Below are 17921 nucleotides of genomic sequence, written 5' to 3' on the forward strand. Positions count from 1 at the left end.
TCACGAGACTCCCTCGCTGAAAGAATCTGGTGAGCAGGATCTTTGTCAGGAAAACGAGCCACATGTCCAATGCCCATGCAGCCGCAGATGACACTCACGGACTATGCAGGAAACAAATCACACATGAGTCTCTCTCGGCAACTACTTGTTGGACTCAAAGTTTGACTAGCGATAGCCAAGGATTCTCTGAAGAGACCTGTTGCCAAAGGAATTATACCTCCATCTCAGATACCTGGTCAGAGGCCAAGTCTCACATCTGCAGAGCAAGACTGGAAGCACCAAGGACCTGAAGACTCAGACGTTAGTCCTCCTGCACAGGTACAAACAGCACCACACCCCATGATCCAGTGAATCAATGACTCAATGACTCCCCAGGCCCGACCCAGACGTCTATTGACCTCTGGCTCACAGCTAGCAGAGAAATAAATATCACTGACAAGGTAAGTTAATCTCTCCCTAAGTTAATCTCTCCCTAACCTCAACATCCTCAGCACAAACAGGTTCAGACAATATAGCAGCATACAAGATGTAAATGAAAGCCTGGATCTTAGTTTTGACCAAGGAAACCCATAATCCCAGTGGCTTTGACTCCTCATTCTTCAGCTCGAGGACCCCCAAAAGGATATCCATAGTCTCTGCAAAGATGACTGCATCATCTGCAAAATCAAGGTCAGAGAAGTTGACACTCCCAAATAATGCACCGCAGCTTGATCTCTCCGACATTCTCCCCAGAATCCAGTCCATACAAGTGCTGAAAAGTGTGGGGGCCAGTACACACCCCTGAGGAACTCCAGTAACAACTGGAAATAAGTCAGAGACGGTATCACCACATCTCACAGCACTCTCAGTACCAGAGTATAGTTCAGACATCAAATTTATCAGTTTTGGTGGCATCCCCACGAAGACCAAGGATCCTCGACAGGGCATCCTGATTTGCTGAATCGTACGTTTTGCAGAGCTCAACATAGGCTGCAATCAGCCTCTGCCGAAACTCTCGTCTGTGTTCGGTGATGACAAGAAGAGCAAAGATACGATCAATCGTTGACCTCTTTGGTGTAAAGCCTAACTGCTCTGTAAAGCCTAACCCAATCAAGACTTATCCGAGCAAAGACCTTGCCCGGAACTGAGAGCAGCATCACCGCTCGGTAGTTGTTGCAATCCTGGCAATCAGCCTTTCCTTTCCAGAGAGTGGTAACAAGGCCCCTCTTCAAGTACGTTGGAATGATGCCTGTGTTCCAGGCAGAGCACAGAACTGCATGCAATGACACGAGTGTAGCATTTTCACCAGCCTTGAGAATTTCAGCATGGATGCCACAGATCCCAGGAGTTTTACCCCATTTCAACCGGTTCACTGCAGCCTGTGTTTCCACAAACGAAGGTGGATTACAATTGATTGGAGGGTCTGCAATAGGGATAGTAACACCCCTGACATCCAACTCAACAGCTGGTGGATCAGCCTGGTACAACCGCTCAAAGTAACCGGCCAGCGGGCCTTCACTTCGGACTCCTCTGTCAAGAGCCCACCACCCTCCACTCCAACTGCAATACACCAAGGGATGGGCTGAGTGGAGTGCAATGCCTGAATTCCCCTGTAAGCAGGACGATAATCACTTGACCACAGGTAATGCTATACCCCTTCGCAGATTCCTCGTACATAGGCCTCCTTGTCCACCCCTCATCACACGTTCAGTTTTATGCCTCAACTCAATTAACAGCTCAGCTTTGCCATTAAGTCTGGCCCTGCGACTCTGCTCAATGATATCCAGTGCCCTTTTGAGATGCATAATTCTTTTTCACTCAACGGTGAGTTCCAAGACATCCACCGGCAACATCAAGGATGGTGGTCTTGAAGGCACTCCACAACTCTTCAGGATTCCTGAAAGCACCTTGACACCCCCTCCCTCCCCAAATGCCCACTCAGCCTGTTCGCAATCTCCCCAGCTACTCTATCATCCTTGAACTTGCCAACATCCAGCCTCGGCTGGGATGGTACCATTCTTCCAGATTTAAGCTGCAATTTCAGAGTTGCTACAAGCCTGTGCTCGGTATTGAGGAACTGAGTACTCCGCTGGACCATGAAGTTCTGGATCATTCTCCAGCAATCATCAACGAGTACATGGTCAATCTCCTTTGCTACACCACCAGCGTTGGAATACCAAGTCCAGCAATGAGCTTGTGGGTGCTGAAACCATGAACCAGCCACCCTAAGGCCATGACTTCCTGCAAAGTAAAGGATCTTTAGTGCTATTCTGGTTCACAGTTCCAGACCCATGGGGAGCAACACATGTCTCATAACCATCCTCATCAGTGCTAGTTGATGCATTGAAATCCCCCAAGACTCGAAGAGCATCTCGCCTGGGGCACTGATCAACCATAGACTTGAGCACGGCATAAGATGTGTCCTTCACGGTGAGATCACTCACCTCAGTTGGAGAGTATACAGAGACCAGGGAAACAACACCCAAGGAGTGACGAATCCTTAGTCTCATAATAGCAGACCAATAACAGGTGTAACCACCTACCATGATTTCGCGGCAATCCGGTCTCCGAACCTCAGAGAGTGCTGAAATACTGATGTTCAAACACTTGAGCTCAGATGATAACAGAGACAGCTGATCAACCTCTCTTAGGGTTAGGACATTCTCGGCACCCACCCGAAGGGACCGCCTCAGGTTTGTCCAAGGAGTCTGCTATTTGGTGGACGACACCTCAGCACCACTCTGCCACACACCACTGCAATCTGACCCAGGAAGTTTACCCCATGCTCTTCCTCCTAACATCAAGGAATGGGGGTCCCGAAGGCTTTGCCTCAATCCCATCATCCAGTGAGCTGCCCTGCGAAGGGCAGCAGCACAGGAGGTGCTCCAACGGAGTGAGTTTTCAGTTTTCTTTGCATTTGTGGGTTTTGCGGAATGATGTGTTTTACGGTGACCGGAGTGTAAATCCTGCCACCAACCTCTTAAAAAACAACAACAAAAGTAACCCAACTGCAGGAGGACGTCCGCAGACAGAGGCGGGCACTATATATGGATGGCCGTTGGCTCACAAGGAGCTCCCCCGTCCTTTTACAGGTTTTGTTTTTAATCCTGCTTGGTGTCCTTATCCATGCACCCTCCTCACCAGTAAACCTAGTGGGGGAGATGGTTTAGTCACCGACAACCCAACTATGAAACAGATTAGTACAGGTTTACATGGTACCTGTTGCCAGTCACAGTCACAGTTCCAGTGTCAGCTCAATTGCCTCGGATCATGTGACCTGTCATGGGCAGACAAGTGTGTGCACCATCTAACTTTCGCATATTTTCATTTATGGAATGTTTTCGACTGTTTTGTGATCTTTCCTTGTATAGTGGCTTTGAGTTGCATCAGTCTATAAAATTTTAGTTTTCTACCTCACCGAGAAGGTAATAAACATTTATATTATTGAGTCAGTGAGTGAGTGGGTCTGTGGTTAGAAAAGAAAGGAAAAATAAAAAATAAAAAACACACACACACTGATTAAATGTTATAATTTTGATTAAAAAGCGTTTTTATTTTCTCTTATTGTTTTTGGGGATTTTTTTTTTAAGAAGGGGTGGGATATTATTTTTGGGGAAGGGGGTGGGACACGGTTGTAAGGTGAGCAATGAAAAAAAAATTGACAGCACATTCACCTTTTGATGAAACCCTCTCACAGACATCACGATCACGACAAATGTTGCAATCACCCATCTCTACTCAATCTACCTACCGGTGCTGCCAATATCCATGTACCCCTCTCTCCCCAATGCTTTGAGGTACACGGTTGATTTCAGTTTGAACGCATTTACTGTTTCTGCTGCCACTATATTTCCAGGGAGACCATTCCATTTATTAAATACTCTCTGAGTGAAAGAACCCTACTTTATATACCAAACTCTTCTCTTGACTCGAAGGTTGTGGCCCCATGTCCCATCACTGTCAATTTTGCTGAAAAACTGCATTTGTTTTGTCCATACCCTTCATGATCTTAAGCATTTGTCAGAACCTCATCTTATCCCCTCCTTTCTAAAGTAGAAAGACAAATAAATATACATGTATTGCTTACATCAGTACATATACACGCTACTCCATGAGCCATATAAACAGTAAAAATTAAAAAATAAACCATTTCACTTTGCACCCCCTAACAGTATACCAAACCACTCTATTTACCGAAGCCCTTAATTTGAATCCCATTGCAGTGGTACGCAATTAAAGAAACAATGCAATTGTGTATTGATTGCATAAATCATCCTTAACAGTAACATTTTCATTAAATTGCAGCCATGGAAACGCCACTCGATTAAAAACGAGCATCAAATTTCGAACCAAGGATTTGACAGGATATCATTTACTCTTCCTCAACACATCGCATCGATATTTGACATTGATATAAGACAGCGTTTATGAATGACCTCAACTGTGATGGATGCAAGTGAAGGAGCAATTTTTTTAAAGGGTCCAAATCACCATCACATTGTTGTGAACCCATAAATCATTGGGCACATAATATGACACCTTTTCAAAACGGAATGCAAAGTTGCTATTCTTTGCGGCAAACTGGACGAATGGCTGCTGAAACCTACCACTCAGCAAGGTAAACACGAGATCAGAATAGTAACACAAGTCTTCGCATTTATCTACGCAGACAGAGTAATCACGGATGTATCTCACAGACTTTTTGACTATTTCGTGTCCTGATGTATATGTATGAAGGAAGAGCTGTGTGAGAGAGAATGAAAGGGATCAATCGCAGTGGAGCAGGTAACTATTGTGGTTGGGAAGGGGAGAGGGGGATTTGGGGTGGATAATATCAATCTCTGCATTTGACAAGTCATTTATTTTAATGTTCTCTTTTGAAATTGATATTGTGCTATGTATTTATTCTATGGGCTGGCAGGATAGCCTAGTGGTGTGAACACCCATCTCAAAGTTTTCTCGCCTGGTTTTAAATCTCGTCCTGGCTATAAAGTATCATTCTGGTTTTTCGCGTGCTTGGATGGACGTTGTACTGGGTGTCCCGTCTGCCTGCATTAGTTGGTGGATGGTACGACGGTATCCTTCGTGAAGAGGAGGGGAGTTCTCGCTGGCACCATAACCAAATTACAAATCTCTACACACTCAGTCAAGTATCCTGCAGTGTGACGACCCATCCAGGATTACAACCCCGTGGCATGAAACTGCTTCGGCATAACCAACGTTCTGTGCAGAGCATTATGCACGAATGATTATTTACTCTTTCGCAAGGGGGAACAATTGTTGCCACCTTCCTAAATACCACATCTCAATGCATCCCCCCCCCCTCATTTTTTACATTTACTGCAATTTCCTTCCAACATCCCATATTTTCCCACCTCTCTTCCTGAACTTCCCCCAATCTCCTTTTTTCATTATTTTTTAGTCCCATCCCTACACCACCACATCTCCTGATACACACCACCTTGGCTCTTCTTTAAAATGCATGTAATAAATAAATGGCTCTTCACACTACAAGGGAGATAAATATAAATGCTGCAGATATTTTGGATTATTCTGTTTTCTGTCCTTTAATTTCCTTCTTTTTCAGCAACTTTTGCTTTCTTTCCCTGCTGAAAAAGACCTTTCCAGGTCAGAGGCAAGCCATGGATGCCTCTGTAAATTACTTGCTTGAATGTCTAAAATAACATTATTTTTAATTATAGAAGTTATCTTCTGTAATAATAAATGTCAGTGTGTGTCAGTTTGTCAGTCAGTCAGTCAGTCAGTCAGTCAGCCAGTCAGCGTTTGTGTCTCCTCCATTACTCCAAAACCATGAAACCGCACAGCCTGAAACTTTGCATGCATACTAAGAGAACTCCAAAATAGTGCATGAATGAAAATTGTGTATTTGGGTAAAGTTAAACTCCTCTTTTTCTTGATAATTAATGGCTTACCTTCATGAAAGGCTTATCCTTTGTACGCCCAACTTCACCGCGCAGGGGTCTTCCCCGCCATTTTGATCCAGCCAACTGAATATGCCTCACCTTGAAACAGGTCGCAATGGTTTCTGTACGACTGAGCTTCAAACCTACAAATTGCTGAATATATCGCTGATCACTGATCTTCATTCGTACGAATCGCTCTATATATTGCGAATTGCTTGCCAAGCCAGCCATTCCTTATCAAACGATATTTGTGAGCCATAGCAACAGAGTGCTTGCTTCATCTGTTTCGTTGGAGTGTTTGCTTGAGTGCGTAAACCACTTGGTGTGTGCTCTACAAGCTGCTTGGCTTGAACCATCCATTTCAGAAATTCCCTCTAAATGACGGACCAAGATTCCGTCTATTTAAAGGTATTAAAGAGGTGGGGATTAGCGTGTCGGATCTGCCATACATTTTCCGCCATTTAAACCAGAAGCATTGCCGACTCTGCAAGGAGGTTCTGAGATTTTTAAAGGACAGCAGGAAATCCATAAAGTATTCGGAATTACCTAAATGCTGCTTCGTTGTTGTAGTGTTTATAGAGCTCTGAAAATGCCATAAGACTTTGAAAGAAGAAGAAGATCCCTCCTCCAGATTCAGCGACACAACGGGGTTCACACATGCCTTTTTCGGATGCGACAGTGCCAAAGTGACGTGGAAAGGTGATGTGAATGACAAGGTATGAGATATGCAGTTCAATGACTTGCTCTACCCCCACGCTACGGTGCAATAGTAATTCATGGGCAAAGAAAAAATAAGAGAGTGTGTGTGTGGTACAATGATATGGAACAATAGTAACTAACAGGTAACTAACAGTGCATGCAAAGTTTCAGGCTAATAGGTTTCAGGGTTTTGGAGTTATGGAAGAGACATACCCATAAACGCATGCATACACACACACACACACACACACACACACACACACACACACACACACACACACACACACACACACACACACACACACACACACACACACACTCTTACACTTATGAGTGCAAATGTTATTTCAGGGTGTGAGGATGGAGGGAGGAGGGAAGGAGTGGGTGTGAGGAGGGACACGGTATTGCCTGGAAACTCCGGGTACCTTTGTGAGCTAATACAATAAAAAGAGCAATCAGAGATTGCAGACCCTCATTAGGACTTGTCTTGTCTGGTGGTTGTATAGTTTTGTGTTGTATATTTTATGTGGTGTTTGTGTACTGGTGTGTTATGTAATTAATAATAGACATAACTGGAACTACTACTTTATACCTGCTGGCAGTGATGACTGGGTACCAAGACGTCCCGCTTTGATGCAATCCTGATCCTGCCCCATGATGTTTTTTAAATTATTATTATTCAATTTAATTCAGAATGGGATTAAAATAAATTAAAATCAAATCATATGGAAGATACTGAAGGTACAATACTGCATTGGAGTCATCAGAAGGAACCCAAAGAAGGAAAAACCAAAGATGAAGTCATAAGGAAGAACTTGGAGAGGATGTAGGTTTCAACTGCTGTTCCTCAACCCATCCATTCGCAGTCAAGTGAGCCTTATTAAAAAAAAAAAAATCAAGAAGAACCCAGATCAAAATACTAAATAAATCTGGCTGACAGACCATGCGTCCGCTCAGGTTGAAATTTAAAACCTATATTCCACATCACCACTACATCATAAATGTGAAGTTTCACGTCGATCGATAAAGTGGTTCAAGCAATAATTTTTTTAAGATTTTCACTCAACCAATATGGCTACCAGATCATGTGACCCATTAATTCTTCCTGAATACCCTGGTATCCTCAAGGCTTGGGGAACATGTCTGTGAAGTTTCCCCTTGAACTGTCCAGTTGTTCTGGAGAAGAAGATTATTATAGGTTTTAGGGTAAATCTAATGTGGCTGTCAAACCGTGTGGCCTATGACTCATAGGTGTGAACGTTTTGTTCCTCATGAAGAGTTGGTCATAACTGTAAAGTTTCACCTAAATGTGTTCGGCCATTTCAGAGAAGATTTTTTAAGTTAAAAACAACAACAACAATATAGCTGCCGAACCACGTGACCGATGACAGAATGGGATTAAGATTTATTGCTAGATGACCCTCAAAAATGTTAATACTGATGGGATGTAGTGTTCTAAGTATGCAATTATGATGTCATAACGAAGGCACCTGTGACATCATAAAAAGTTACTTATTTCCTTTGGGGAGAACTTTTCAGGTGCCAAGTTTCATTTATTTCCATCACATGGTTTCTGGGATTACACAGGTCCAAAGTTTTTCCTTTTTTCCAACATGGCTGCCACACTACATGACCGACGACATCACAATTATCATTAAAACATTCTGCATGAGTAGTCACTACAATGGTGAAAATTTTGTATCAATCTGACAAGTGGTTGCAGAGAAAAACACTCACGTTCTGTGTGGGCAAACAAACAAACAAATGAAAAATTACCCCAGGTTGGGGGTGACGGTCATCTATGAAGCTCTGTAGATGTGGATCTCTGATCGGCTTAGAATGCATCGACTATTTTTCCAACTTTGAAAACATGTGACTCGATAACCAGGAAGAATTTTAAAAACTGGCCCCACCAAATTTAGATATTCTTCCATATTATCAGAATCCGAAGAAATTTCGAAGATCGGATCACAAACGGTGGAGGAGATAGATTTTGAAAATGGACGATTTCGCAACTTTGGAGTGGCCTTGACCTTGACCTTCAATCGTGTCAAACGTCATACCGTCGTACATCACTCATCGACCCCGACCTACATAACAAGTTTCATCAAGATCGGGTGAATTTTTTTTTTGACTGTATCACATCGACAATTTTTCCAACTTTGAAGACACGTGACTCGATAATCAGGATGAATTTCAAAAAACTGGCCTGAACAAATTTAGATATTGTTCCATATTATCAGAATCCGAAGAAATTTCGAGGATCGGATCATAAACGGCGGAGGAGATAGATTTTGAAAATGGACGATTTCGCAACTTTGGAGCGACCTTGATGTTGACCTTGACCTTCAATCGGGTCGAAGGTCATACCGTCGTGCATCACTCATTGACATCTACCCACATACCAAATATCAAGAAAATCGGAAGAAAAAAATGGGGACGTACGTACGGACGGACGGACATCAAGACTGGTTTTATTAGGTCATCTCGTTAGAGATGACCTAAAAAATCACTCATAGAGCGACATTTGGCAAAACAGAACAAAGGAAAACAACAGCGGTACAGTGCATACCTTCGCCAGGCTCGACAGTTTATGTTTTGTACCCTACTGATGGGCTGGGATCTGAAACAAAATCGAATCGGCTTGTTCTTGTCACATAACCAACTCATCCACCTTGTTTTGTCATAACTTGTTCACAACTTTCTGAATTATCATGATATATATATATATATATATATATATATATATATATATATATATATATATATATATATATATATATATATATATATATATATATATATATACACTGTATATAGTTTTTGGCCCTATCTCTGTTTTAGAAATTAGGCCTATGTTGCCCTTTTGACCTTAAAAATAATTGATGGATAAATTTATTGACCTAGTATGCAAATCCTGTTCACATTTCAAGTCGATCGGATGAAAATTGAGGATTTTAGAAATTGCAGCCAAGTTGTTGACCTTTTGGCAGAGCTGACCAAAAAAAATATTTGGTGGTTGTATTCAATGAGCTGATATGAAAATCCTGTTCAAATTTCAAGTCAATCTGATGGAAATTGACAATTTTATAAATTTGGCCCATGTTGACCTTTTGGCCCACATTGACCTCAAAAAATAATAGTTGGTTGAATTCATTGACCTGATATGCAAATCCTCTTCAAATTTGAAGTCAATCAGATGAAAATTGAGAATTCTAGAAATTTGAAAATGTTGTTGACCTATGATAACCTTTTGACCTTTTGACCTCAAAAATAAATAAGATTCCGTCAGATCACTAACTCCACCATTTGGTGGTTTCGTGAAGATTGGTTTAAAATTTTGACCTGAAGGCGATTAAAGGTGAGCAGATGTAAATGGAAGCGATCAACATACTTGTCAAATGTTTTTTTTTTGCCAAGTTTATTTTTTTTGTTGACAAAGACCCAAATGCAATTCCTTCTTGTCTGACGAGGGTAAATATTTGCTTCCTGACATTAGTGATGCTGCTGTGTTGCTTTGAATCCGTGAAAAAATGGCATATTAATCATAAGTAATTTAAAAAAAATAGACATACACGTTTATTATTTATTAAAGAAGCATAATTTAAACGTATAAGTACACGAAATCCATAAATACTTTTGTCATTACAAAATGCCATTAAGTTAAAATTGACTCTTGAATAAAATAAATGAATACATTAACACAATACGTTTCATTCTGAGGATGTAGAAATAAATAAGTGCGGTTACATATTTATCAAGCACACAAAAATGAATTTTCTGCACCCAAACCACATCTCAATATACCAAATTACATGCCCCATTCCCCACCTTAACCCACCCCTTCCCTATCTTCTCTCAGCCTCTTCCTGTACACACCTATTTTCCTAAAAAAAAAAAAAATCCCCATATTTTCCTATACTGTTCTATTTCCCATCGTCTCCTCTTCCCATTACCTATGCACATAATAAATAGATAACCCATTTCCGAAATTTAATCAGTGTTCAGAGAATGAGTGTATCCAAACAAAAGATGCTCATAAGTTTACACAAATTTTAGCATCAGTTACAGGGAAATATACATACCAAACATTACCATGCTAATTGATATGTGTAGGTTGTCCCATATTAGTGTCCCCACATGATCATTAGATTACTCCAGATACTCTGACCTTCAAATGAAATCGCCTGTCCTATGGTCATTTTTGCATTGCCTCTTATTTTTATGTGATATACTTTAAATGGTTTGACAAACTCCTCTGAGAGCCTTAAACATATGAAAAACTAGAACAATACTCAGTAGAGTGCATACCTCTGTCAGAATGAACAGTTTACGTTTTGTATCCCACTGATATTCAAGTCTGGATCTGGATCTGGACCTGAATCAAAATCTAATCACCATGTTCTTATCACCTACCCAACTCATCCACCAAGTTTCGTCCAAATCAATCCACAACCATTTAAGATATCATGCGATATATAGTTTTTGGCCCGATCTCTCAATGGCAAAGAATCACTTAAAAAATTAAAAAACTCGGATCCAAATTTGGATCTTCAACAAAATCCAATCTTTGTCCTTGTTATACACCCAATCTGTCCACAAAGTTTCTTCCGAATCCATCCACAACTTTTTGAGATATCATGCTGTATATCGTTTTTGGCCCGATTACTCACTCAATGGTGAAGAATAACTTTACAAATTCTAGTATCTGGATCCGTATCCATATCTTCACCAAAATCTAATCATTTTGTCCCTGTCACACACCCAACATATCCACCAAATGTCTTCTGAATCTGTCTACAACTTTTTGAGATATCCTGTTCACAGACAGACAGACATACAGACGGACAGATAGACAGCAGTGAAAACATAACCTCCATCCACCTTCAGTGGCTCAGGTAAAAATAATTCCAAGATCTCATTTCATGGTCCTCCTCTGAAGATTTATATTTATATCTACAATTGAAATTGTCAACTGGTATTGGTCTGTTGTCACAAAACATGGATCATACCTCATTAACAAGTTCACTTGTATCAATTGATTGTGATACTCTTGCTACCAATCTGTTGTTTCAAAGAATGGTGACGTAGTTTGAGAAGATTATAACAAAAGTAGAAAGTCAAAACGTAGTTCTTCAATAAGAGGGTTGGACTTACGTGTGCAGGTTGGAACCAGGCCCGACCAGGTGTGATCCTTTTGGCAAATCCGTACGGAGGAGCCAAGCAGGCGAAATCCCAGATTGCACTGGTAAACAACCGTGTCCCGGTAACCGTACTGCTCACCAATCACCTGCCCGTTCACCACAATTTCTGGAGATCCACAATGACCATCTGAGCAAATATGGAGAAGAGAATGGGATCATCAGCCTGGAGTTTTACCCGAGGTTATTTTGGACTTATAAAAGTTTCAAAAACGGTGTTACAGATCAATTTGTGGAAGTTTCACGTGTGGCTAAATTTTATGTGCCTCCGGGATCTCGCACAAATCTTGGTTAGCATGACATAGTTTCCCCTGGAGTGCAGGAGTACAAGCTTGGAATGAACTTCCTGTCAAAGTCGATTCATCAAACAAAAATGAAGTTGTGTAAAATGAAACATTTGATTTTCTAGCATCTGTGAAAGAAGCAAAGGCTTAGTCAAATTCCTCATGGAGAAATACAGGAATAATAATGAGAAACAGTTGATCTGCAGATCAGAGGAAAATGGAAGGGAAGGGGAGGAGGAGGGGCTTGGTGACGATGACAGAAGGATGCATTCATTATTCCACAACTTCATAAAGTGACATTTCCTGTCAGTAGTGAAAGATCATTTTTGTGGCCCTGCAGTTTTGCAGGAAGAAAATGCCTGTCCAAAAGTCAAAGCAATGTCCAAAATTCACATCTCAACGAGTTATGCTGCTTATCACATATGCTTACATTCATGTTCGTTTGTGTTCTCCTGTTTCTATTGGCTGCTCTATACATTTCACTCACAGCAATGAAATGGAGGCTGTTCAAAACCAGAAGGGCCACACAATTATTTTTCCGCAAAATTAAGTATAAGGGGTTCATCGAATGAGGAATCATGAAATGTGTGAAGAGCAGCGACAAAGTAGCAAATTATAGATTGCACAGTTTCAGTCACGTGGTTTCTCATGTGGCTGTTTGTTCAAGTTCGTTAATGACATGTTTTTTTTCTCCACCACCTGGTATTAGGTCGATTCCCATGGCTGCTCATTCTCATCAACCTGCTTTTGGCAAGCGTACAAGTATGCTAAACTCCCCTCAACATGAATTGAAGGAGGCCTTCATCCTCTGATATATTGCAGTAATATGCCTGTTTACAAGTGTTTTGTTTGATAGATTTCTCGTGAGAATAGTGTATTTCTTTCAGGACAAGTCCCTTAGCCGAAAGCAACAATAAGCACTTCAGGTGTGCAAATGCACTGCTTTTGTTATTCCTTGAAAATAAAAATAAAAACACTGCATTTGCTTTATAATGACCAAATCACAACTTAATGTGCATGAGAATGGATTTTATAAATGCTGATGGATTCGGGGGAAAACAATAAATCTAAAGAAAAAATATTTCAGGCCTTTAGTGTTCATGAGTGGGGCAGTAGTAATAACCTCAACACTTCAGTTAATTGCAAGTTGTGTGTCAAAGAACTGTAAATTATATCAGGTGATAAAATGATCGTGCCAGCCAATGAGAGAAAATAAATAAATAAATACATAAATAAACAAGAAGGGCATCGGTAGAGCAAACACGTCTGCCACGTAATGCCTGATCCAGTAGAACATATCGGGCCCAATACATTTTTGAAATATCATGCTATACAGTACGATATCATTTTTGGCCTGATCTCTCAATAGTGAAGATTCACTTGAAAAATTAAACAATTCTCGTATCCAGATCCAGATTCGGAATCTTCACCAAAATCGAAAAAAATAATCCTTCCCACACACCCAACATGTCCACCAAGTTTCGTCCGATTCCGTCCACAACTTTTTGAGATATGCTATATATCGGTTTAGCACGATCTCTCAATGGTGAAGAATCACTTAAACAATTCTCGTAGCTGGATCCGGATCCAGATCTTCACCAAAATCTAATGAGTCCGTGCTTGTCACACACTGAACCTGCCCACAAAATTTCATCCAGATCCGTCACAACTTTTTGAGATATCTTGCACACAAACAAACAAACAAGCCGGAAGGTGGCGATGGGTCACCGAGCATAGAAACTATAAGATATAGAGCAAAATGGATGTCATATAGCGGATAGGGAATCACCTTAAGATTATGCATGTCAAATCTCATCCAGTTCCATCTACTGATAACTACTCGTTATCCATTTGAGTGAAAAGTACCAAAAATGTGGTTTGAAATTGGAAATCCCCAAAGTTCGAGGGGGTGCTGTGGGTGAACAAAGATCTAAATCGAAAAATCCGGCTCGATCGTTTGTGCACAATGAATTCCAGACGATTAGTGTGAATTTTCATGACCATCCGACCATAACCCTAGGAGGAATAGCATTTGGCGCGAAGGCACATCCAGCTCTCGCATATTATCGATTTTTGGACTAATTGACCTTTGACCCCTGACCTGAGCAAAATCGGTCAATATGTCCTGAGGCAAAGTTTTAGTATTCATTGAGTACCATGAACCTGCAAAGTTTCATTCGTATCGATGCACTCACCTGGTAGCTGGGGGGCCTTCAATTTTCGCCAATTTTCACGCATACCCTCATTGTAGAGGGTGCTGCAGGTAAAGTATTGCATATATCACGAAAACCGGAATATATTTGATAGAGCATCACCTGTTGATCATTCGTGCCAAATTTCATCACCCTACATGGGATAATGGCTTTCGGAATTGATTTCGCGTGAACGGTACCGATTTTGAAGGTTTTTTTGGTTGTTGCTAGGGAACCTTTGCTGGGAAGGCAAAGCGTCCCTAGCAACCATCACAATTTTCAAAGCACGAGGTCATAAGATGTACCTACCACCCGAGTTTGGTCAAAAACCGCCCACGTTTACTACCAATTATGCTGATGACAAACGAACAATAAAACATCCAAACAAACATCCAAACAAACAGACAGAATTACTGACAATAAGGGTCACCTATTTTGGCGACCCAAAAGACAAACAAACAAACAGACAGAAGGGGTGAAAACATAACTTCCTTCACCTTCGGTGGTGGAGGTAATAAAATGGCAATTTTTGTTACTTTGTAAATAAATTAATTAAAAGCTGATATATTCGAGCTATGGAGGACATTTGGGGGCTGCGAGGATAGCTTAGAGTTATGTGCACTCACCTATGAGCTGTCTAGCTATAGCTCGTCACCCTGGTGTTTTGTATGCAAGGAGAGGAATTAATGTGCGAACCGTCCCTAGGATGGACGTTAATCCCGAGGAAGCCAGCATTAGCTTGATCCCATGGTGTCTTTTGTGAAGAGTATGTGAGTTATCAATGACACACTGAACAAATTACTGCCCTGACTGTTTGCTGGGAAGGCAATGGCAAAGCTCCCAGAATAATCGTTACCAAGGGACCGCTTTGGAATCATCAACGTTTTGTCAGAATAATGGTACATTGGTGATGATGATGATGATGATGATGATGATGATGATGATGATGATGATTGTGGAAAATTATCTGGTATTTCACTGTTATTTTTAACACAGTCATATTTATTTGCATGTATCTTCACAATCCCACGTTCACCAGATTCATCCATTGTTTTGATTTTTTAAATAAAGTAAAAGTGAGTAAAATCTGATCCCAGGATGTTTAATCTCAAAATCAGTTCATTTCCACAAAATAAAAGTCCATGAGTTATAATTTATTACCTTTGCACACCAAACATTGTATCATTGTATAATTATCTCAGTGTCATGAATTAAAAATAAAAAGGTGAGTTGTACATCAATTCTGCACTGCAGGCAGTGTGTGTCACATCATTGAGAAAGTCATATTTTCCCAAGGGATGTGAAGGTGCCTGGCCAGCCTGTAAGCACTTGTTTAACAGTGTTTACAATGTTCTGGTACATTTTGTAAGAGTAAGACATTGTGTGCTGGTACCCAAGCTAACTTCCAAATTTCTGCCATCACTACTGCTGGGAATTGGCTCTGGCAAACCAACCAGAACAATTCTCATTAATAACCTGCTCAGGCAGAACCTTGTCTCTTGCTCAGGAAAATGGGATCTAAAATTTAAATCAGTCTTAGAATATCTGTCACAAAACTTCACTATGCTCTCAGAAAATTATAGACACCCCATTATATTTATGACAATTTTATTTTAAAATTGTTAAGACACTGTGAGAAGTGAATGACAGTAGTTCTTACCGATACACCTGACATCAGTGCCACTCCATAGTCCAGAAGCCAAACATTTCCTTCCTGGTGATCCAGAAAGCGTGTAGCCTGAGTTACAAGCGAAGATGGCAGTTGAACCATATCCAGTCTGTGTGCCGATTTTCCTCCCATTTACTGGCATAGGAAGCTCTCCACACGATATAACTGGAGTGGGAAATATATTCCAATGAGTTCTCAACCGAAGAAATGGAGCAAATAAAAATGAAATTATTGGTGAGAAATTTTTGAGAGGAAATTGTATTCTTGAATTGAAAAATTAATCGTCCCTTTCATGTGGTTATAATTTCATGACATAATACATTATCAAATCAGATAAATTAGGTACAGCCAATTAACCATGAACACTTGGTAAATTTTGTTATCAATCACATGAAAACCAAAACGATTGCTTGCAATTAGATGGAAATTGTGCTTCCAATGACAGTTACATTGGTGGAACTTGGTGTCTGTGTTTCAGAATGGTAGAAAAAATTAATTTGACAATTCTGTGATACTTCTATCCAACTCTCATCCTTACCCACAATAATTTTTAGCAGCATTGACTCTTCCTTATTTCCCTGTTTGTTCATTCTTTTGCTTATTGTGTCCAACTGTTGCTCCACTACCCCACTGTCAGTTCATACCCTCCATCACCTTAATTTTCCATGAGCCTCAATCATATAAGAGATAATCTTTTATTAAATAAAAGGGGATTTTATTGGAAATTTTGACCAATCAAGATGTTTCTGCATAAACTGTAAAGCAAAGAATCATCATGGAGTTTAATCCAAGGGGGTGGGACTTGTGGAAGTTTCACGTGTGGATGTGCCTGTAAAAGAGTGAAAACAAGGAATTTTATCTTCATTCTACAGTTAGTGGACAGAAAACTAGAAATACCTGTGTAAATGAGGGACTGCCTTCCACAGAGGTGTAGCCAATGTGTAACTTAAGCAAATAACATCCCAGCATGCTTCGGGTCATGTATAAAAATGCTGGACAGGCCTGATTACCCATAATTATGGCTTGCATGGCTGCAACAGGAGACCCCCCCCCCAATGCCCCCATCCACAGATCACATGTGGTCACCTATTGGTTTGATGAGCATGACACTGGTGTATATGCCTGGTGTTGGCTTAATGGTTGGAGTGGTGGGTTTGGGATCCGCGGATCCTGAGTTCAAATCCCGCTTGGTTGTTGAATTAATACCAGGTGGGGTTGAGTCAGTCTGTCATCCTTCTGAGGTTGGCAAAATGAGTACCAGCCTGCTGGTATTCTGTGTTGGAGTGGTGACGGATCCAGGATTGTGCGCAATAAGCCAGGAGACTGCTTCGGCAGCACCAATGCTCTGCACAGAGTATGGTCCCAATGGAATAATGGATGGACACTGGTGTTATGCATATGTCAGGACCTTCTCAGTCACCAGATCTGAACACAATCGAGCATTTATGGGACATTCTGAAACAACACCTGAGACAACGTTTTCCATTTCAAACAGGTACGAGTATGTTGACTTTCTCGTGGAAGAATGGTGTTGCATGCCTCCTGCAGAATTCCAGACACTGGCATGTCACGGCGCATACATGCTGTACTGGCTGCATGTTGTGGCCCAACATAATATTAAATGACTTTACATTGGAGTTTCCATTTTTTTTTTTTGTCCACTACCTGCAACTCTGGCTTCCATAACTGTTTCCTTCTGGGCAAGTTTTCCCATAATTCCCATTGAATACATAAGCAGCCATGCAGTTCCTCAGCACACACCCATGATTTGAATGAGTAATATACCATGGTGTTATAAACTCATTGTTTCAGTTCATTCCCAATTTACGGAAACTGGTCTCAATCACTGCATGTAAGATCCCTTGCATGAAGAAAATGGGGATCAATTTACTCACTCTGGCAGTGAGGGCGCTCACTTTTCCAACTCCACAGGCCATGGGGCCCGCACTCAACCATCCGAGCACCGATTAGAT

The 17921-nt window shown here is 41.0% G+C and overlaps 1 protein-coding gene across 4 annotated transcripts in view; it reads right to left on the reverse strand.

Moving 5' to 3' along the window:
- Window positions 1–17921, reverse strand: part of LOC147017206 (CUB and sushi domain-containing protein 3-like) — an 879227-nt gene that overhangs the window by 162704 nt on the left and 698602 nt on the right. For all 4 annotated transcript variants that reach the window (XM_085846657.1, XM_085846658.1, XM_085846656.1 and 1 more), the window contains 3 exons: window positions 17844–17921; window positions 15940–16113; window positions 11760–11933 (listed from right to left, as the gene is read on the reverse strand). The exon at window positions 17844–17921 is cut by the window's right edge and continues 120 nt beyond it. In XM_085846657.1, coding sequence (XP_085702783.1) covers window positions 11760–11933; window positions 15940–16113; window positions 17844–17921 — 426 coding nt within the window. The remainder of the gene's footprint in view (window positions 1–11759; window positions 11934–15939; window positions 16114–17843) is intronic.

The sequence above is a fragment of the Eptatretus burgeri genome, chromosome 11 (genome assembly GCF_056783735.1).
Source record: "Eptatretus burgeri isolate ZD-2024b chromosome 11, Ebu_testis_v1, whole genome shotgun sequence".
NCBI classification, from domain to species: Eukaryota; Metazoa; Chordata; class Myxini; order Myxiniformes; family Myxinidae; genus Eptatretus; species Eptatretus burgeri.